The sequence below is a fragment of the Emys orbicularis genome, chromosome 13, assembly GCF_028017835.1.
Source record: "Emys orbicularis isolate rEmyOrb1 chromosome 13, rEmyOrb1.hap1, whole genome shotgun sequence".
NCBI classification, from domain to species: domain Eukaryota; kingdom Metazoa; phylum Chordata; order Testudines; family Emydidae; genus Emys; species Emys orbicularis.
Window position 1 is genome coordinate 3,936,448 of NC_088695.1, and position 22,985 is coordinate 3,959,432.

Genomic DNA, 22,985 nt, shown 5'->3' on the forward strand with positions numbered 1-22,985 from the left:
TTATTTCCTATTATGTGGTGCTTACAATAACAGAGCCATCATGAAACAGCCACAAGAAGGGGACAAAGAGCCCCCAGTGTATTTGTGGGTTATGCTCTGATTTTGGTGACTGTCTGGCTCTTATCCTGCACTCTTCATTTAATTAATGGAAAACTTCTTTATGCTCTAGTTTTCTTTCACTCAAGTGTGCTCTGACGTGGACGGAATGGGGAACAGCTTCAGGAGGCCCAGGCACAATGAAGAGCAGGCGGGAGACATGCTACACAGCGGTTCCAACCAGGTGCTGACAGAGCAGCCTCAAGGTATATTCTGTCTTCTGTTTGCTCTTGTTCTTAAGCAGTTTCCTAGGGAGCCATCTCAGCATAGTTTGGTGACACTGTAAAAAGTGAAAAAAAGTCCCATGGCACCTTATAGACTAACAGACGTATTGGAGCATACGCTTTCGTGGGTGAATACCCACTTCGTCGGACGAATCCGACAAAGTGGGTATTCATCCATGAAGGCGTATGCTCTAATACGTCTGTTAGTCTATATTAAGGTGCCAAAGGACTCTTTTTCGCTTTTTACAGATTCAGACTAACACGGCTACCCCTCTGATATTTGATGACACTGTAACCCACGTGTAGACCGGGTTCTCTTTCTCCCTTAGTAGCACTAGAGGATAACAACTTACAACTTCTGTAAGCTAATTAAGTTTTTTCCATTAGTTCAATTAAGAGCATTCCAGGCTTTCTAGTCTAGTAGGGTCCCCAGTTTAAACCCTGCTAGTGATCCATGCTGGTGGAGTGAGTGTTACATTCTTTACCCCATCACTGGAGGATAACAGCCTATTGTTGCTGCTGTCTTGTGGGTTTAATTCTTTAACTCAAGTGGTCGAAACAGCTGCTTTTAGAGCTAAAGGTCCTGGGTTCAAACCCTGCTGTTGGGAGTGGGTGGCACATACCCCACCCCAGAAGCTGGTCTACTAGAGGATAATAACCTACTACTGCTGCTATCCACGGGACTTACTTCATTAGCTCAAGTGATAGCAGCCAATGTTCTCAGTGATGAAGATTACAGGGCTCAAATCCTGCTACAGATACAGGTCAGGGTGAGTCATTTCAGCCCCTTCCATCCTGCTGCATCAACTTCATTTTAAAAGCTGCACAAAGGTGAGGGTGGAGCAAAACCTGCACTTATTGGGCCAGATCCTGGATCCCCCTTCTAGGTGCTAGATGGTGCAAAGCTACCCAAAGTGGGCAGCTGGGACTTTACCTTGTGGAGCTGCTCCTAACCCTCTGCCCAACAAGGGAGGGGAGGCTGCCAGAGGCAGGAGGGGGTAGGGCTGGAGCACAGTATACTCCGGAGACTCTAGGCCAGTGGAGTGGCCACAGGGACTGCTATTGCCAGCATAACTTAAAGCTCCTTGGGAGTCAATGAGGCCGGATCCCCAGCTGGTATGAATCCGTGTCACTCCACTGGAGTCAAAATGTCACGCTCTCACTTTCTAATAAAAACTGCCTCTTTCCTTCACGCATTTCCCTTCCCGTTGTTGTTGAAAGGAAAAGAGACAATGAAATATGCATGACTCATGTAACAGAAAAAAAGACAAACCCTCAAAAACTTGCAAATAGGAAATTCTCACAATTACAGTTCTATTCCAGTAGCCATAGGGTCAGCCAGGATGAAAACCAGAAACCTGGTATATCTGTCAACTACCCACTGAGTCAAACTATCCGTTAAGCTTGCCAGTCTTATATATGTGCCAGTTTTCCTCCGTCTCTTCAGCCTTGCGTCTCTTTTCAACCTGGTCTATCTAATTTTCTAGTTCCTTTTCCGTAGTTCCATTTCCATAGGGTATCAAGTATCTCATAGACGCTTTCTCACTGAGTGATCTATCTAGGCAGCTTACGTACTTATGTGGCCTCCTGTTAATGTAGTACCAGGGCTCCTTACAGTCGTCAGTGTATTGATCCTCACAACCCCGCTGTGAGGTTAGGGAAGTTACACGTGAGGAACTGAGGCCAAGGGAGACAAGGGGCCAGATCCACGTAGAGACTTAGGCGCTGCAAAGCGAAGCGTCATATCGCCCATCTTTTAGGTGCCTAGAAAAATCACCGGGATCCACCAGGCCTGGGTTAGGAGCCTTGGCTTCCTGTCCACTGCATGGGGGGAGAGGGGCACCTCAGAATGGGATCCACAAAAGGCAGCCCGCTAGACAGGGAGACACCTCAGCTAGCCCATGGGAGATGCTGAGCGGGGGGGGGGGGGGTTGTGTGTCCTCAGTCCCGCCCCCTCACGGAGTTCAACATCTAGGCCATGTTGTCAGGAGGTGCCTCTCTCTGCTAGCGATCTGCAGCTGGGGGCCCGCTTCTGGCGTCAGGTGGCTGAGGTGCCCAAGTCGTTTTTGGTACTCACCTGGGATGTGGGAGACTCCCCTTCAAATCCTCCTCCGGCTGATTTGAACAGGGATCTGCTGCCTCTCAGGTGAGGACCTAACCATGGGGCTAAGGAGTCAGTCTCACATGGTCTCTGGCCCATTTAACGGTTCAATTATTTAAAGATGAACAGTGTCACCAAGCGAGACTTGCATCAGAATATCCCATCGCTCAATGGTTCAGGAATCCACTGGAGAGGTAGCAGAGCCCTGTTCAAATCCCTTTGTGGGGGAACATGTACCAGGGGTCCCCTCTGTGCTAGGTGAGTAGCTTAACCGTGACTAGGCTAAAGAGAGGTCTTCCTCAGCTAGGTGGCCTCCTGATCCAGTACGAGCACACGTACTGGATAAGGCAAGTTAGGTGGAGGGGCGCTGGTCGTCCCTCTGGTTTTGAATCACTCTGGAGCTTAGGCAGGAGTTAGGTGTCTGGGTGCCTAGACTGACAGTGATCATGGCCATAGGCAGAAACATAGACACTTACCCTAGGTGCTGAATTAGTTTAGGCATCTGCAGGGTTAGACGCAGCAGAGCAGGGGTTTTGTGCATCGCAGCGGTACCTAAACCTTGGATTTAGGTGCCTAATCCCAGATTGAGGCAGCTACATCACTTTGTGGGTCCAGGCCAAAGTGACTGGGCTAGCTGGACCCTGCGTCTGATCCAGGGTGGCTATTTCTGTGTTCAAAGGTGCTGATACTCTCCTTGGCCTCAATGGGAGTGCCAGACTGCTGGAAATCAGCTTCTTGTTTAGATGCCTGACTGTGGATACGGGAGTCTGGCTGAAGCATCCAGGTTTGAAAACTTTGGCCTGAAATCAGCAAACGGCATAAGCTGTCCTTTCCGAATTCTGCCGCTCCGGTCACCTTCCTGGCCTGCCATTCTGACCCCATCATCCCCTCTAGCCGCTGCCTCCGTTCTGTAGCCCAGTTCTTAATTGCTGTGATGATCCGAAGTTTGATCCCTCATCGTCTCTTCCCGAATACCACAGGGAATGTAAACAGCTGCTTTAATGTTTTCAGCTCAGCCTCCGGCCAGGGCCAGGAACCGGTCTCGATACGCCATCGGATTCATGGCAGTTGTGAGCATCATTATTGCCCTAGTTGTATCTTTGGCAGGTGAGTTCTCCGCCCCTGGCTCTTTGTTCCGGTTCCCCGGCAGCTCTGTCTCACTCACGATCTCCGGTCTGATTACAAGCGCTGACTCAGCTTCTCTCTGATTATTTCTGGGGCTCCCAACACCTTGGAGTGGTCACTGCCCTGCTTTTCTGCAGGGCTCTCCATTCATCAGACCCCCCCAGTCACTCCCACAGCAGAATGCATGTAGCTGGCACATGCCAGGTTCTCAGTTGGCACTAATTGGGGTAGCTTCCTTGATGCTGGGAGGCAGTGTGGCCTAGTAGCTAGGGCACTGGCCTGGGACACAGGAGACTTGGGGTTTATTCTTGGCTCTGCCACGAGCCAGCTGGTGACCTTGAGCAAGTCGCTTCATGCCTCGGTGCCTCTGTTTTCCCATTTGTAAAATGGGGATCCTGAGCTCCCTTTGCAAAGTGCTTTGAGCTGTGAATGAAAAGTGTTTAGAAGAGCGAGAGATTATTATTATTCAATGGAGCTCGGCTGCTTGACACCAGCCGAGGGGTTGGCCCTTTGTCTATAGAACATGCTCCATTAAGCAATGCAAAAACCTATTACAACGCAACCTCCAGGCTGAAAAGGTAAAGAAACAGGTCATAAATAAAGGCAAGAACAGGGCTTAAATTCAGCCCGAGCTGTCCGGAGTGCAGCTCTGATAAATATTTTCAAAGGTTCGAGCCCCGGTACCCTCTGTGGGGCAGAAACACCGAGTCCCGGGGTGCCAGGAAATACAGTATGAGAATTTAAACCTGGGGATGAGACAACTGAACTATGACTCTCATGACATCATTCTCCTCAGTGGGCCAGACTACATCTCCCATGATGCATCATTGCCAGGGACTCCCATGATGCACACTGTCACCCTTCTCCAAAAGGGGGGGGGAAACATGATGCATCATGGGAAATATAGTTCAACCAGGGAGCCTGGCCTATAGAAGAGAATGGGAGCAGGAGGCACCTGAACTTCAACTCCCATGAGGCACTTTGTCTTTTTGCTGATTTTCTCACTATTCCAATTTTCACCCAAAATATCAATGAATTTCCATGGGGGAGTGGAGGGGAATTGCTGACCAATTTAACTAGAGCAGGCTGGTGTAAATCAACATAGCTCTGTTTACATTGCTGGCTTGCATCAGCTGAGGATCTGAATCCAAACCTTTAAAAGAGACCAATCCAATCTCCAGGCAAGTGATGGAGAATCTGCCCCCGCCCATAGGGAGTTACTCTGATGGTTACTCTCCCTGACTGTTAAAAAGTTGCATTTTATTTCCAGCTTGATTGGAAATATCAGCCCATCTCAGATCATTCTGACGCTCTCAGAGCCCCAAGTCTGATCAGAAAACCACTTCCCCGGCCCTTTAGTTCCCTCCCTGCTGCCGTAAGGGATTATACCATGGATGCTTTGCTGGACTGAAAGGGTTAAATTTGGGTTCATTTTGTTCTCCTTTTACTGCTTTCCTAGCGGATGAAGGAAATGTCGAGGTGAGTTGAATTTTCACAGTTCTCAGCTATTTGGTCCCTTACACAGCTTTGTTCAATATAACTGCCCAGGCTCAGACACCTGTGATCTGGCCGTTCCACATCAGGGTATAAGGAGAACATGGGACTACTTCCAATCAGTGTCATGCACAGGCCATAAGGCAGTAAAATTCCTGCTGCCTTACCCAGACCTCTTGCGCCCCTTCTCGGCCAGAGAGTGCAGTCAAGAGGGGCTGGTAGACGAATCCATGCTTAACCTCACAGGCATTAGCATGCAGGGGTGATGTGATAAATGGCTGGGCTATGACCAGGGCCTGTGAATCTGCTGTGTCAGCCTCTGGGGTGGAGAATGGTGGTGATCTTCTGACAGATTCTGCTGTGAGCTACAATCCAGAATAACTCCGAAGGGTTTTGCAGAGTGACACTGCATTTACACCAGGATAACAGATCAGAATCTGTCCCAGGCATCATTGACTTTGGTGGGATCACTCTACATTTACATCAGAGTCACTGAGATCAGAATCCACACCTGGATCCACTGACTCCGGTTTTACCTCCAAGTCACTGAGCTCAGAATCCAGTCCTGACTCCATCCGTTAGACTAGCAGTTCTCGTAGCTTCTTTCTTGTATCTTGAGTGACACACAGTGGTTGATTCTGTGAACTACAGGTGCCGATGCCGTGCTGCTGGGGCAGTAACCCAGGCCCTGATTTCCTATATAAATATGGGTAATTGAGTCTGCTTTGGGATCAGTTTTATCTGCAGTATTGATCACTTTCATTTCAAATGCCGACTTTCCTGCCTGTAACTCAGAGCAACAAGTGCAGTTTACAAGATGGGCTTGGACTCCGAAGAACTGAGGTCTATTCTCAGCTCTGTCAGTCTGCTGGGTGACCTTAGGCCAGTCACTTCCCTGCCCTGTGACTCAGTTTTCCCATCTGTAAAATGGGAATAATGACACCGAATTTCTTTATAAGGAGCCTTGAGCTCTACAGATGAAGTACTGGATAAGGGCTAGGATTATTCCTAGAAACATATGTCTGTATGTGTGTGTGTGTGGGGGGGGGCAATTAAAACAGACAGTGGGGAGGGGAGAATGCCTAACCACTCTGCTGCTTGCTAACTTTCAGTGGTAGCCTCCAAACGTCATTCCTCTCCTCTGGACCTTCCTGCTGCCGCATGCCCAGATGACTGGGTTGGCTACCAAGGGAAATGCTATCTCTTCTCAAAGGCGGACGGGACCTGGAACGAAAGCCAGAGCAACTGCTCTTCACTCAATGCCTCCCTGGCTGTGATTGACACCCAGAAAGACCTGGTAAGGCAGAGATACAGGTTCTCTGTGAGATACAATTAGGCGATGTGGCAGCGCAGACAATAGTGGAATGCGGCCTGTCCTGCTCTGGGGTACCGGTGCTGGGAGCTCAGACAATGAAAGTTGAGGGTTAGATGGTTTCCTGGATCACATAACAGTCCTCCCTTTGTCTATTTAGACTGTGAGCTCTTCCGGGCAGGGACTATCTCTCCCTGTGTGTCTGTGCAGCGCCTGGCACAACGGGGCCCTGATCTCAGCTGGGGCAGGGACTGTCTCTCCCTGTGTGTCTGTGCAGCGCCCGGCACAACGGGGCCCTGATCTCAGCGGGGGCAGGGACTGTCTCTCCCTGTGTGTCTGTGCAGCGCCCGGCACAACGGGGCCCTGATCTCAGCGGGGGCAGGGACTGTCTCTCCCTGTGTGTCTGTGCAGCGCCCGGCACAACGGGGCCCTGATCTCAGCTGGGGCAGGGACTGTCTCTCGCTGTGTGTCTGTGCAGCGCCCGGCAGAATGGGGCCCTGATCTCAGCTGGGGCAGGGACTCTCTCTCCCTGTGTGTCTGTGCAGCGCCCGGCAATACGGGGCCCTGATCTCAGCTGGGGCAGGGACTGTCTCTCGCTGTGTGTCTGGGCAGCGCCCGGCACAACGGGGCCCTGATCTCAGCTGGGGCAGGGACTGTCTCTCCCTGTGTGTCTGTGCAGCGCCCGGCACAACGGGGCCCTGATCTCAGCTGGGGCAGGGACGGTCTCTCGCCGTGTGTCTGTGCAGCACCCGGCACAACGGGGCCCTGATCTCAGCTGGGGTAGGGACGGTCTCTCGCCGTGTGTCTGTGCAGCGCCCGGCACAACGGGGCCCTGATCTCAGCTGGGGCAGGGACTGTCTCTCGCTGTGTGTCTGTGCAGCGCCCGGCACAACGGGGCCCTGATCTCAGCTGGGGCAGGGACTGTCTCTCACTGTGTGTCTGTGCAGCGCCCGGCACAACGGGGCCCTGATCTCAGCTGGGGCAGGGACTGTCTCTCGCTGTGTGTCTGTGCAGCGCCCGGCACAACGGGGCCCTGATCTCAGCGGGGGCAGGGACTGTCTCTCGCTGTGTGTCTGTGCAACACCCAGTGGGCCCCGAATATCAGTTGGGGCTACTGCCATACACAAATAATAGATTCACATAGTTTATGTTCAAAGTTATTATGAATCGGCTCCTTAAGTGCACCTGGCACGTTGATCTGAGCACAGTCCAGGTTCGGGTCAGTTCTGATCTCTCCCAGGGAGGAATTCTACAGCTGAGGTCATGGCACTGGCCCCAATCTGTGTCTGTCCAGCTGTCTTGGAGAGTGGAGCAGCCTCCACGGTCCCATCCCTTTAAGGCCTTTGTCAGGGCAGCGAGTTGTATCTGCCCCCGCGCACCGCCCCCTAGAGCCTGCAGCTCCATGCTGACTCCGCTCTGCCGGCTCCCGGCATCAACTGCTGCCGCAGGGTCCTAGTGCCCCCCATCCACTAGTGGCAGGGCAGGCTGCCCTTCCCCTGCCCTTCTGCCATGAACCCTTCCCTTTTCCAGTGGGACCCTCCACCAGCACACGGGGTCCCCCCGCCCAGTCACCACTCCTTCCCACGCTGGGCAAGGGGCAGCCCCATCCCCATCCCCCACCCCCAGTGAGGGGCAGCAGCAGGGGAGGAGGCGCACATGGTGAGGGGGCTTCCTGGGCCTGAGAGGGGCCCTAGGAGCACATGCAGCAACAATGGTGCGAGGTGAGTGTGCTGCCAGGGGAGAGGGGGACCCCTCCCCCAGAGCTCACTGCTGCCAGCAGGGAGAGGGCTGGGGGGAGTCCGCCTCTCTGGCCCCAGCCCCGGGGCAGCCTGCCTGCACCCCAAACTCCTCATCTCCAGCCCCACCCTACCCCAGAGCCTGCACCCCCAGCCAGAGCCCTCACCCCCCGCACCCCAACCCTCTGCCCCAGCCCTGAGCCCCTCCCACACCCCAAACCCCTCATCCCCAGCCCCAGACAGAGCCCTCATCCCCCCGCATCCTAATCCTCTGCCCTTTGTTGTTTTTAAAGGATTTCCTGCGGCAATATAAAGGCTCCCCTCTACACTGGATCGGCCTCTGGAGGAGGGACCCATCCCAGCCCTGGAGATGGGCGGATGGTACAGAATTCAACAACCGTCTGTGAGTGCTTTATGCTAACAGCCTGGTCACGGTTGGGCCAGAAGTTAGGGCTCTCATCGGGTAGTCAGAGCTGACGATCTTTCAGGTATTACAGGTGCTACAACAACCCTTTACTCCAGGGGTGTCCCCCTCATTTTGTGCAGAGGGTCAGATCCCTTCTCTGAGTTCAGCCAGTGGGGTATACATGTAGCAATCTCATTCTCTGGACACTTGTACGACAACTGCAGCACCTTTTGTGGGAAGATATTGCCCTGTGTAACAACACCCTGGCTGGGATTGAGCTGCAGATCTCTGGATGTAAAACATGAGTCTCTACTGCTCGAGCTAAAGAACCAAGGCAGGAGCAGACATATAAACCTTTCACTGGGTCCCGCCACTAGCGAGGGATAAAAAGCTGCACTGGGCTAGTCACATTTCCCCCTGCACTTTGCGCAGTGATTTCACACCAGTGCAAAACGGTTGTGAAATGCTTCCTTGCGGATTCAGCCACTTTCCAGTGGTGAAAATGACCATGCGAGGGGCAGGGCCACATACAATTGGCCTGAAGCACATTAGAAAGAGAGATGGATAAAACTTTTTGGCTCAAGCCAGTGGCGTAGCCAGGTTCTAAATCAGGGGGAGCGAACACATAAAAAAAGGTGCCACCCGACATATCAAATTACTAATTACATACTTTTAAATTCGTTATACATATTTATTTTGTACTTAAAATAAAAACACAAGAACCATCCAGCCATGGAAGGGTTTGCACCGCTGACATTTTGCAGGAGAACTTTAGATTATACTTAGATATACTTTAGATTCTAGAAAGTAAATGACAGAATACAGTAGTTTATAATTGCCACAGGTTAAAAAAAAATACTGGCCATTTTTTCCAGTTACTAATTTCATTTTAAAATCAATCAATGAAATGCACTTTATTTATAATAGATCATAATACTAAAGTCACCAAAAACCAGAAGGCAAAATGTAGCTACCATGAAAAAAATACTTTCCAGTCACAGCATCGCAAATTTGCTTGATTTGTTTCCTGCTAAAGGGCCAGGTTAGGTGGGTAAAGGGGTGGCTTTCTGGGGGTCAGATGGGTATCAGCCCCTGACGGCAGGCAAGAATGACTTCCCCAGAGAAATGGGGTGAAGGGTGAACAACAGCCTCTCAAAATGTTGCATAATCTGTTTTGAGCAGTTCTAATATTTACTGTTTGTATATCACCAATAACGTGCCAGGTGCGATTCACACTGACACAAATAACAATTGGTTTAAAAAGTTCTCCCCCAAGCCATTTGGGAACGCAGCAATGTTTGGCGATTTCCTGTCAGGTTCACTAGATTGCTCATTTTAAAAAAAAAAAACAAAAAACGTTTTGGTTTCAAACAAATTTTCATTGCAAAAGTTTCTTTACTTTTATTTTTAAAAAATTCAAATATTCAAAAACTAGCTGACAGCCAAATAAAACATTTCAATTTTTGTCAAAACATTTTGTTTGACCCAAAATGGTGTTTTTTTTATTGTATGAAATTGCCAAAGTTCCAGAAAATCTGTTAATTTACCCTCTTTATGGGTCAGAATGGTTCTTGCTATGATAAATATCCCTAGTGTAGAAAAGGCTTCTGTGACAGTCTCCCATGGGAAAATCTGTTCAGCGTGCATCAGGTGCTCTAGGAATGGTTAAGGCTGAGATCTTTGAACAGAGGTTCCCTGAGTCCCAGCCTAGTGCCTTACCCAGAAGACCATTCTCTCCAGCACAGCTGCTTAGATTTTCCCAGAATGCACCGCTACAGCTCAGGCATGCAAATGTGTCCATGCAAAGTGTCCATGCAAATGTGGTGACACATGGTCTGTGAACACCATTTAACCAGGTCAGTTATAACCACCTCTGATGAGAGAACTGTAACTTGGTTGTTTTTTACCGATTAATTGTATTGTGGGAGCCTCATTCATGGAACAGGATCCCATTGTGCTAGGTGCTGTACAAACCTAGAACAAAGAAATGGTCCCTGCCCTTGTAGACCGGACCTGCGAATGCAGCAATTACACAGGGGGTCCGGTGTTTGGATGCTTCCTGTGTGATTCAGCTGATGAGTGACTCTCCCTCCATTGTAGGTTCAAAGTGAACGGAGATGGACTATGTGTATATCTCAACGACCGCCCCAGCAGCTCATTGGGCCACACCTCCATGAAATGGATCTGCAGCCAGCCGGACGAACTGGCAAAGAGGAAACAAAATGGGGCCCTGCAAGCTTTACTGGAGTGAAGCAAATCCCCTCTCTTCAGCTGCCGCTGCTGCTTCCTATATAAGAGATATTGAATAGCTGCTTTAAATGCCACACTCTGGAGCGAGGAGACCAACTCCAGAAGCAGGGCTCTACCCCAGGAGTGGGGGGTGCGAGGTTCTGTGGCCTGCAATGAGCAGGAGGTCAGACTGGATGGTCATAATGGGCCCTTCTGGCCTAAAAGTCTATGCGTTTAATTAAACCCTTGCTCAGAGCCCACTGCCAAGTTCAGGGCCCACTGGGAGCTGCACGTACACCATAAAGAGACAGCCCCTGCCTCAAACTGCTTCCAAGCTGGCTAAGGCCGGCGCCACCCAGATTTCGTACAGGTCTAATTAGGCTCACAAACATTCGATTTTTATTGGTAAATGTCGGTAAAAGTCGATCCCACTGTATATGCTGTGACAAAGTTCCTCTTCTATCTTGGTGGGTCCTGCACTTATTGGTGGATTTTCTTGCCTCAGAGATTCACCATGTGGGTTGGGGAACAGCCCAGAGACCTTCCCCTCTGGAAGAATCCACAGTCCAGGTCAATTGGGAGGTTTGGGGGGAACCCGGGCCCGCCCTCTATTCCGGGTTCCATCCCAGGGCCCTGTGGACTGCAGCTGTCTATAGTGCCTCCTGTAACAGCTGCATGACAGCTACAACTCCCTGGGCTACTTCCCCACGGCCTCCTCCAAACACCTTCCTTATTCTCACCACAGGACCTTCCTCCTGGTGTCTGATAACGCTTGTGCTCCTCAGTCCTCCAGCAGCTCACTCTCAGCTCCTTGCACCTCTTGCTCCCAGCTCCTCACACTCACACCACAAACTGAAGTGAGCTCCTTTTTAAAACCCAGGTGCCCTGATTAGCCTGCCTTAATTGATTCTAGCAGCTTCTTCTTAATTGGCTCCAGGTGTCCTAATTAGCCTGCCTGCCTGAACTGGTTCTAGCAGGTTCCTGATTACTCTAGTGCAGCCCCTGCTCTGGTCACTCAGGGAACAGAAAACTACTCATCCAGTGACCAGTATATTTGCCCTCTACCAGACTCCTGTACCCCACTGGTCTGGGTCTGTCACAATACACACACACACACACACACACGGATGGAAAAAATATTTCCATCGAGCTTTGCGGATAGGCTAAGTAAGATAAACGCGGCTCGAGAACGTATGCAGGCTGTTTATTCTGTCAGCAACCCATACGTAAAATTTAAAATTTGTGTTTAACAGTCAGAGAAAGATTTAACTTCTTGAATCTTAACGTCTACTGTCACTAATGATTGTCAGGCCCCCTCATTGGCTGAACCCACCCCCCCCCCAACTTCCCAGAAATATGAACATTTAAATGGACACAAATAGAAAAAATGCTTAAAACTAAACCAATGTTATGCATGGAAATTACAACCATTGAATGCGGCCAAGCTTTGCTATAGCTACTGGGTTAAGGAGTGAGACTTTTTTTAATCTATAAGGTTATACGGCTATTGCGGCCATCATGCCCTTCACAGCTTGTGTAGGCTGGGCACCAGCGACTCCTTGCATTCCTCCAGTCCCCACAAACAGAGGCAAATTAAGTATCAGGGGGTAGCCGTGTTAGTCTGTATCTACAAAAACAACAAGATGCATAGAGTGAAAGTTACAGATGCAGGCATTATATACTGACACATGGAGAGCAGGGAGTTACTTCGCAAGTCAGGAGCCAAAGTAACTCCCTGCTCTCCATGTGTCAGTATATAATGCCTGCATGTGTAACTTTCACTCTATGCATCTGAAGAAGTGAGGTTTTTACCCACGAAAGCTTATGCCCAAATAAATCTGTTAGTCTTTAAGGTGCCACCAGACTCCTTGTTGTTTTTAGAGGCAAATTAGGGATTAGTGGGGCTGTTGGGGCCCCTCCCCACCCCTTCTGCCTGCAGTGCCCTTCACTCCCCCCAGCGCTCCTGCCAGGGAGTGGGGTCGGGGTGCGGGGGCTTCCTGAGGGTATGTCCACAGTGCAGCGGGGAGCGAGCCTCCCAGCCCGTGTGCACAGACAAACATGCTAAAAATAGCTGCATCTTTGCTGCAGCGCCAGCCCCAGCCGCAACATCTACAGAGCTATTTTTAGCACGAGTCCGTGGACCCTCTTCTGGGCCACTTGCTCCCAGATGCCGTGTAGACACACCCATTTCGTCCGCCGTCACTTGCTCGTCCTAAGGCGTACGAGCTCGGGACTCCCATCTAATCATTTTGCCCCTGTACCTCTCAAAGCATGTCACAGAATTCAATGTCATTACCCCCATTTTATAGGTGGGGAAACTGAGGCACGGCCCAAGAAAGGGATTTGCTCCAGGTCACATGTGGCCAAGTCAGGAATAGAATACAACTTTCCTGCTTTCCTCTCTACCCAGTGGGCTAACATTGATCCCCCCCACCCCTCTTGTACTCTGCTCCCAGCAGTGCTAAGGAACAAAGGGACTAGATCAAGGACTCAAATTCCCTTATTTTGCCAACTGTTGCTCCGCATCAGCTTAGAGAAAGAGGGCAGCGTCTCTATATAAAGCCCTTCGAATTCATCCTCATGGGGCAGGAGCACTCTCCTGGGCACTGACGTTCTCATTTGCCTCACACCACGATAGCGTCTTTCTGGCAAATCCACTTGAATTCGGCGCTGCAGGTTTCCGAGTTGATCCGGTTCCCCTTTACCACCCCACAGCTGTTGGAGGCAACAGGGCCCGAGACCCGGAACCTGCAGAGTGAAGGAGAAAGGTGGTGATAGATGGATTAGTGAGACCCTCCTCTTGCAGTGATGGGCTGCTGGGATGGGGGCCTTGATATCAAACCAGCTGGGCTGTGCCCAGATACTGATAACAGTGTAACCCATGGCTGAGTGCCTCTACTAATCGCATGGGATGGCTCCTTAGCTCAAGCTGTAGCAGCTCTTGCTTTTTAGCTCCGGAGGTCCCCAGTTCAGTCCCCAGGCTGTCAGCCATCACAGCAAAACCTCCCAGGACATGAATTGAGTTAGAGTGTCTCGGCATCCGTCTTCCCCCATTCTGATAACCACTCCCCATTATTCAGGCCCCACAAGTCTCCGGGGAGATCCTGGCCCCTCTTGAAGTCACTGGGAGCTTTGCCAGGATCATTCCACCTCTGCTCTCTTCTTGTGGCTGATTCCTCTCTCGCTCACTGCCGATTTAACAACATGGACGCCCAGATCCACAAAGGTATTTCGGCTCCTAACTCCCATTGAATTCAATGAAAGTTTGAGCTCCTTTCGTTGATCATTTTAAAACTTCCGTAGCCAATGGTATTAGTTTATTGCTCATTTCTTGTATGGTTATAATCAACTAGCAGGTTACGTCGTACATAATCATTGTATGCTCAATAGAGTTAAGTGGTAGGATTATAGAAGTATAAGAATGATTAGTAGTTGGAAGGGTTAATTATGTATTCGGTATCTAAGTAACGAGGTCTGAAACACAAGGCTGCAGGCTGAGGCCTGCAAGATTTTAGCTTAGCTGTTAGAGCTAAGAAATGCTGACATAAGCAAGTGACCGAAGAATAACCCGATGCCCTAAGATTATGGGAAAAGAGGTACCAAGTGGTGATATTGTGAAAATCTAGCCAGAAGATTAATTTTAAATCATAAAAATGCTGTAAAGGTGCATCTGTTTCCAACATGTGCCTTCATCACAGGACACGGGTTGTGTATTAATGCTAATGAGAATAAAGAGAACCTACACGACCCATAGAAATCGGGGTACTGTACGTTTCTAGAGGACATCAGACCAATAAGGAAAAAGAGGGCTGACACTATATGCATGGACATGCGCAGAATGTAGGTATAGATCGAATAAGGAGGATGCCCAGAGCGGGAAAATTGAGCTCCCTACGGGAAACTCCAGCAGGAACCATCCCTCTATTGATGGGCAATCCATGCGAGACCCATCAGACCCTAACACTACCGTTAAGGTTGTGAGTATATTTGTAACTTGTGCGTATGTCTGTGTAGAATTTCTATATACATGGGTATTCATAACCTTAATAAAATTTGTAAAACAGATAGACTTTGTACTGGTAAATGTCTGTGTGGTCACTACCCTTGTTCTTTATTCATTCCTAGAGACTCTAAATCTGTAGCAAGTAGCAGAGGTGACTTTCACTCCGTTGAAACTGTAGAGACCACATCCGAACGCACAGTGGTGTAATACCACATTACAAAACTCACTTGAAATAGCAGTGTAGCCTTTTATTTTATCTCTTTAGCTAAGCAAAGAAAAGGTGAAGAGGGAATAAATGTTTAATAACGGGCTCTTCAATCTAGCAGGGGAAGGTCTAACACAACCCAATGGCTGGAAGTTGAAGTGAGACAAATTTAAACTGGAAATAAGGCATAAATTTGTTAACAGTGAGAGTAATTAACCACTGGTAGAATAACCCAAGGTTCATGGTGGATTCTCCATCTCTGACCATTTTTAAATGGAGTGGATGTTTTTCTAAAATATCTGCTCTGGGGTTTATTTTGGGGGCAGTTCTGAGGCCTGTGTTTATATAGTAGGTCAGATTATATGCTCACACTGGCCCCTTCTGGCCTTGGAATCTACAAAGATGGGGAAACTGAGGCATGATGGGGTGAAGAGATTTATTCAGCCTGGGACTAGAAATCAGGGCTCTTAATTCCCAATCCTCTTCTTGTTTTAATATCAGACCGTGCTGTCTCCCAGAGATGGGATTAGAACCCAGATGGTCTAATCCAAGGCCCTGGAATCCGTAGGAGCCAAGGAGAAACAAGGCCCTGATTTATAGCTTAGTCTCAGAGCAGATCATGGTTGCGTTAAGAACATTTGAATCGCAGTGATGTCCAAGTCGCCCATGAAACCTGAGCCCCTGCTGGGATGCTAGGAGAGATTCCTGTCCAAAAACGCACAGCCCTGCACTTCAGCTCTGTGAAATCTGAGCCCAAATGTGCAAAGCTTCAGAATGAGCAAATCATAGAACCATAGGACTGGAACGGACCTCGAGAGGTCATCTAGTCCAGTCCCCTGCACTCATGGCAGGACTAAGTATTATCTAGACCATCCCTGACAGGTGTTTGTCTAACCTGCTCTTAAAAACCTCCAATAACAAAGTCTCCACAACCTCCCTAGGCAATTTATTCCAGTGCTTAACCACCCTGACAGTTAGGAAGTTTTTCCTAATGTTCAACCTAAACCTCCCTTGCTGCAATTTAAGCCCATTGCTTCTTGTCCTGTCCTCAGAGGTAAAGGAGAACAATTGTTCTCCGTCCTCCTTGTAACAATCTTTTATATACTTGAAAACAGTTATCATGTCCCTTCTCAGTCTTCTATTCTCCAGACTAAACAAACCCAATATTTTCAATCCTCCCTCATAGATCAAGTTTTCTAGACCTTTCATGATGCTCTTCTCTGGACTTTCTCCAATTTGTCCACATCTTTCCTGAAATATGGCACCCAGAACTGGACACAATATTCCAGTTGAGGCCTAATTGGCACTGAGTAGAGCGGAAGAATTACTTCTTGTGACTAACTTACAACAATCCTGCTAATACATCCCAGAAGGATGTTCTCTTTTTTTGCAACAGCGTTTCACTGTTGACTCATATTTAGCTTGTGATCGACTATGACCCCAACATCCCTTTCCACAGCACTTCTTCCTAGGCAGTTATTTCCCATTTTGTATGGGTGCAACTGATTGTTCCTTCCTAACAAATCTACAAATACGGAGGAAAAATATAACTTAGCCACAGTGAACCTGCAGGCAACACTCACAGCGTTTGATTTAAAGGGGAGCCGTCCACCCAGGTCCAGTTCCCAGTGTGGGACGTGATGTTCAGGCCGATCCAGACGTGGTTTGCACCATCTGTGATAGTGTTTATGAAATCCTGGGGAGTGTAAAGCAAGCAGCTGGGTGACTCTCACACAGTCTTACACCCCCTGCATATACAGTGACCCCCCCGCCACCCCCATCTCACCAGGAGATCTATCAGAGACCCAAAACATGCAAGGAAAATGGATTCTGACCCAATGGGGCCAGCACACTGCATGATACCCTCTCACTGGAGAGCTTCAGTGGTACTGAAGAATAGACCCCTTTCCCTGAGGGCTTGTCTTCACTACCCGCCCGGATCGGCGGGTAGAAATCGATCTCTCGGGGATCGATTTATCGCGTCTCGTTGGGCTCCACCAGCCCAGGTAGGAGCAAGCGCCGTCGACAGGGGAGCCGCGGCGGTCGATTTGCCGCTGTCCTCACAGCGGGATAAGTCAGATCAGATAAGTCGAATTCAGCTACGCTATTCCCGTAGCTGAATTTGCGTATCTGAAATCGATCCCCCCCGTAGTGTAGACGTAGCCTCAGAGTTGCTGAGTGGTAAAGGAGTAAAAAACTGGTAGAGCTACATTGATTCACGCCAGCTGGAGAACTGGCCTTGTGTATTTCACTTTACCATGTCCTCTTGGTCCCGGATCACGAGCATTTGTGAATTCCTCGATTCACAGTCTTTCTGGCTGTCGTTCCACATCTGACTCCTTTTAGAATCCCAGTAGCACTTTCCGTTGTGCGCCTGCCAGTCCTTGGGGCAGAGTTTGCACCGGGTGCCCCCTGGAAAAAGAAACAGAGACGTCCGTGAACTCACATAAAGCCAATATTTTTTTTCAAGCTATTCAAAAGCCCTAGCCCTCAGTGGGCGCTAGGGGCCAGATTCCCAGCTGGTGTAGGTCAGCATGGAGCACATCAATTTACACCAGCTCAGAATCTGGCCCTAGAGCAACCCTAGTCAAAAATATCCATCCGATTTTGTCATAGTGGAGGGGATGGATTTATTTTCCCCTCTTTTCTCATAACTCCAAAAGACCTCAAGGGATTTCACTCAAACTCCCCCCCCCCCGCCCCAATATGATGTAATAAATGTTTGTCACAGACCAAGCAAAGGAAGTTTGACCCTGGAAGTTGAATCTCAGAGCATTTGCTGGCTCTAATTACGGTGCTGGGTGCTCTGTAGAGTGAGAACTACCCCATGTGACCACTAGAGGTCACTGCTGCCATTAACACAGGTGAGTACTGGGGGGTCTGGGTATGTCGCAGGTCTCTGCTGAATATAGGATTGTTATTGAATTGGTTAGTTGTATTGCAGGAGCCCATGCTGGGCACTAAACAAACACGGCACAAGAAAAAAGTCCCCACCCCCAAAGGGTATTTTTGTTATCTGCATTTTAGTAACACCTAAAGGCCACGCTGCCTTTACTTAGGGGAACTTGACTGCTACTCAAGAGATCTGGGGTCTTTCCCAGTTCTGCCACTGAGCTGCTGGGTGACCTTGGGCAAGTCACTTCTGGTTCCTCTCCTGCCCTTTGTTTAGGTTGCAAACTCTGCCAGGCAGGGAGTGTCTCTCGTTGTGTGTCTGTGCAGTGCCAGGCAAAATAGGGCCTGATCTCAGCAGGGCCAGGGATTGTTTGGGCCTCCATGTGCTACTCTAATGGACATAGTGACAGACAGTCTCTACCCCAAAAGCTCAGTCTAAATAGAGAAAACATCCAAAGGAAGGATCATTATCCCTATTGTACAGATGGGGAAACTGAGACCCGAGAGATGCAGTGATTTGCCCAGGCTCGGACAGGGAGTCTAGGACAGAGCCAGGTGTTTTACCCAGGTCTCTTGTGTCCTATTCCGGCATGTGAGCAGTGAGCTTTTCCAGCAGATGTTGAACGTCCATAGTCATTCCACCTCCCCCTGGTTCCCAAGATTCCCCAGCTCAGGTGTTTCCCAGACTCTGAGCCCAGCATGGAAATCAGTTCAGAGACAGCCTGAGCTGAGGTTACCTGCTGGGCCGTTCCCGACTGGGTCACACAGACTCTGCTTGAGACGAGACATGAAGGCCGCCTGCCAGACGTCGAATTCTGCGCTGCAACTGGCCTGTCCGGCCTGGAAACCTTCCAAACAGCATCAGTGCAGAGGGAGGTTAGGACACGGCGCGTAAGGAAGCTCTAAGGAGCTAGGTCACGTTTCATAGCACAGAGGGCAGGGAAGAGAGAAGGGGAGTGAATTTGGACCCGGTTCCCCATTGTCCTGCACCTTGTGGTGTCATTTACACTAGTGCAGAATGCCGCCATCTGCTCTGGTAGCAGAGCTAGTAAATACAATCGTATTGTCTGTGCCTTTTTTTAAATTATTTTTTTCAATTAAATACCAAAAAAAACCCCAGTTTTTCACTTCTGTTTCCCTTTCCCCTTCTTTTTCCCCCTCCTCCGTTTTCCCATTAAAAAGGGCTGATGGAAGGGAAAAAGGGGAAGGAATGGGAAAAACATTTTCAAATGTTTAGTTAAAAACCCCAGCAAATTTTTAAAATGTTTAGCGAAAGCCTTTGCAAAACAAAAAAATGTTCAATTAAAAAAAAAATTGGACAAAAAAAAAAAAAGCAAGCTGGTGCATTTAGTAACATTTTGCACTTGTTTTCCCACTGGGGTGAATGGCTGATAGGCAGCAGGGAACCAGACCCATGGAGACACATTTCAGTGGGCTAAACCCCACTTCATCAGATGTGTGGAGTCAGATCCATGGAGGTGAGCTGGTCTGGAGAACATGGTGGAAACTGGGCCCCATTCATGCCCCCACTGGAGAAGATGAACCATAGCTGGTGGGAGAGAGTCGAAGAAAATTGCCACTGCAGACAAGAGGCCTGATTCTCATTTACCCTGTTCCTGCACTTGCAATAGGCACCGAGGTAAAAGGGTTACAGACAGAAGAGCTACCTTATTGGGTCAGACCAATGACCCATCTAGCCCAGTATCCTGTCTCTGACAGTGGAGGACAGGTGGGGTCCCAGAGGAAGTGTGAAAGGTAGAGCTGTGGGTTAAACACCCCCAGGGCCTGGAGGAAGCCAGCGCCTGTGCTAGATACTTACCCCAGACACTCTGAGCAATCACAGCCAACACCAGAAGGACACACACAGCCCCTAAGATTCCCACAGCAACTTTATAACTGTCGAGACCGGGAGGAGAACCTGTAAAAATTCAAACGTGGGGAAACCATTTCAGTGAAGGATAAAAGTAGCCACGGAGGGATTTCCTGCTAAACCTACCAACCCAATTGTTGTACTAATCCTGGTGCAATCCCTGCAATTTCCACATCTAGTTTTGTTGGCCTCACTTGCAGGGTTAGTGCGACCACCTCAGTGTAAGATCTTTGGGGTAGGAGCTGGGTTGCACAATTAATAGAAGTAATACAGTAGCCTAGAAGGTCCAGCTGAGATCAGGGCACAGACACACAGCGAGAGACAGGCCCTGCCCAGAGGATCACCTACTATAATTAGACTAGACAGACAAAGGGGAAAAAGAGGCACAGAGACTTGCCCTACCTCACAAGCAGGGACCTAACCCAGGTTCCCTGGCCTTTACCCTACCCAGTACCCCATGGCATGCCAGAGAGATATACTGCTATTTCAGGCCAGGCCAGCCAACAGTTCTTAACTTTTTTTCCAATTACTGTCACCAGAACCAGCAGACAATACAATTAAGCAGCCCACTGTTTAATCTCTCCTGGTAGGAGCGTAGATGTTGTCACACTGGATCAGAGCATGGGTCCATCTTGTACAGTCTCCTGTCTCTGATAGGGATCAGTGCCAGATGCAGTCGAAGGTGGTATAAGAACCCCAGAGCTATAGCCACCAGTCTGGATGCCGAGAGCTCTGACCTTACCCTGCTCCCTGACCAGTCTCCTTTACTGGTCTCTGTGGCGCTATTCTGAACAGCTGCCACAATAATTTTATACCATCGAAAGCGCTGTCAGAAAAACACTTGTTCGCTCCCTCCTGGAGCTGTTGAAAAAATGTTGCAGCCATGTCAGAAAATTTGGATAAGTTTTTCATGAGTGTTTATGAAAGGGACTTAACAAGGGCCAAACTGGAGTTTGAAAAGCAAAGAGCTAACGGTGTCAAATCAACAAGATTGTTTAAATAGAGCAGAAGCAGAAACAATCTCTGCAAGAATAAGTTAGTCTGCTGGATAACCATGATTTTAAGGATGATAAGGACATTTCTGAGAAGCTAAATATCTTTCTTTGCATCAATCTTCACAACCAAAGGGTGTGGGGTGGATTCCTACTCTAGCTCTGCTCTTTGCTGATAATAAAGTTGAGTTCCCATCAGAGGCTGAGAAACAAGAAGAGGAAATTGATCATTTTAAAAATGTCATAAAATCACTCAGCTGTGGTTGAGAACGTTAATCCCCTTTTTTTTAAAAAAATGGCATTTTTCTGTTTTGAACCAAAGCCCTCCGTCCGACTCTGCTGACCTACTGAAATCAGGACTGAAAGAAAGAAATTTTGCAGAATAACTAACAGGCAAAAAACATTTTTTTCTTTTCACGTTTCTGATCACTTTTTTTAAACTGCAGGAGTTTGAAAAAAAAAAATCAAAATATTTTTGCAAAAAATTCCATGTTTGAACAGGGGGAAAAAGGCCATTTTTTCCCCAAGGAAAACCTGTTTTTGCTGGGGCAGTTTCCTTTGGTTGTGCCCTCACTGAAACCTAAAGGGCAGACGCCATTACTGAGTGGACAGTGTAGGTTGGTTTATAGAGCAGTACCTTGGTTCCCGTGCGGAGATGGCTGGGTTGAGTTTATCCTCTTCATCCGGGTCATGATAGCATAACCATCATCATCCTCCATCTTCTGATGCCTGTGTCAGGTTTGGTTTCTAACAGAGGATTGGAGAATAAGAAGAGAAGCCTGTGGATTCCGGCTGTTCTCCACAAGCCTATAGAGGAAGTACTGGCTCCTCCCCAAGAATCAGGTGTGAAACCACAACATGCAGAAATGCTGGTATCTGATGGACCCAGGCATGACAGTGGAGCCCGATGCTAAGGAGGTATGTGCAGGTGTCACATGGCTGTATACCCGACCTCGGGGGTCAGATGTTCTTTGGGAATCTTGGGAGACAGACCAGTCCTCGCTTACAGACAGCCTCCCAACCTTAAGCAAATACTCACCAGCAACCGCACACCATACAACAAAAACACTAACCCAGGAACCTATCCTTGCAACAAAGCCCAATGCCAGCTCTGTCCACATATCTATTCAAGTGACACCATCATAGGACCTAACCACATCAGCCATACCATCAGGGGCTCGTTCACCTGCACATCTACCAGTGTGATATATGCCATCATGTGCCAGCAATGCCCCTCTGCCATGTACATTGGCCAAACTGGACAGTCTCTACGCAAAAGAATAAATGGACACAAATCTGACATCAGGAATCATAACATTCAAAAACCAGTGGGAGAACACTTTAACCTCTCTAATCACTCAGTGACAGACTTGAAGGTGTCAGTTTTGCAACAAAAAAAACTTCAAAAACAGACTCCAAAGAGAGACTGCTGAACTTGAATTAATATGCAAATTAGACAATTAACTTAGGCCTAAACAGAGATTGGGAATGGTTGGGTCATTACACTAATTGAATTTCCCCACCCCCCCATGTTAAGTTCTCCTCACACCTTCTATGGGTCATCTCGATTATCACTTCAAAGTTTTTTCTTCTGCTGCTACTGATAGCTCATCTCAATTGATTGACCTCTTACAATTGGTATGCGTACTTCCACCTTTTCATGTTCTCTGTATTTATAAAAATCTTCTGTCTGTGTATTCCATTCTATGCATCCGAAGAAGTGAGCTGTAGCCCACGAAAGCTTATGCTGAAATAAATGTGTTAGTCTCTAAGGTGCCACAAGGACTCCTCTTCTCTTTGGGAATAAGGCAGCGTAGCTCTGCTGAATTCAGTAGAGCTGTATACCAATTGACACGCGCTGGGGGTCTGCCCCATTGACTCCAACGGAGCTACAGTCGATTCACCCTAGCCAAGAATCTTGCCACATGGACTTCTGTGGAGCTATGGCCCATTGACCCCTGCTGGGAATCTGAGCCCATTGATGCCAATTGAGTGACAGCCGATTGACCCCTGCCGGGGATCTGAGCCCATTGACTCCAATGGAGCTATGGCCGATTGACCCCTGCCGGGGATCTGAGCCCATTGACTCCAATGGAGCTATGGCCGATTGACACCTGCTAGGGATCTGGGCCTACTGACACCAATTGAGTGACAGCCGATTGACGCCAGCAGAGTTATGGGTGATTTATACCAGGTGGGGATCGGGTTCAGAGCAGTTTGTGGGGAGGAGACATTGATAAGCACTAGCTGATAAGAACATACGAATGGCCATACTGGTTCAACCCAATGGTCCATCTAGC

General features: G+C 48.8%; 2 protein-coding genes across 2 annotated transcripts in view; one reads left to right on the forward strand and one right to left on the reverse strand.

Annotated features, from left to right (window-relative positions):
- The first annotated feature begins 205 nt into the window (after positions 1-205).
- The window catches only part of LOC135888138 (C-type lectin domain family 2 member G-like), a 42,493-nt gene continuing 19,713 nt past the window's right edge, over positions 206-22,985 (forward strand). Inside the window, exons 1-5 of the mRNA XM_065415949.1 lie at positions 206-302; positions 3,433-3,528; positions 6,153-6,337; positions 8,382-8,491; positions 10,595-10,721. Of these exons, the coding sequence (XP_065272021.1) occupies positions 206-302; positions 3,433-3,528; positions 6,153-6,337; positions 8,382-8,491; positions 10,595-10,721 (615 nt within the window). The remainder of the gene's footprint in view (positions 303-3,432; positions 3,529-6,152; positions 6,338-8,381; positions 8,492-10,594; positions 10,722-22,985) is intronic.
- Positions 13,348-21,404, reverse strand: LOC135887322 (killer cell lectin-like receptor subfamily F member 1). The gene is made up of 6 exons (XM_065415085.1): positions 21,323-21,404; positions 19,643-19,741; positions 18,561-18,671; positions 17,189-17,343; positions 16,515-16,627; positions 13,348-13,471 (listed from the first exon to the last, which is right to left on the reverse strand). Exons 1-6 carry the CDS (start codon positions 21,402-21,404, stop codon positions 13,348-13,350), a joined length of 684 nt encoding a protein of 227 aa, XP_065271157.1.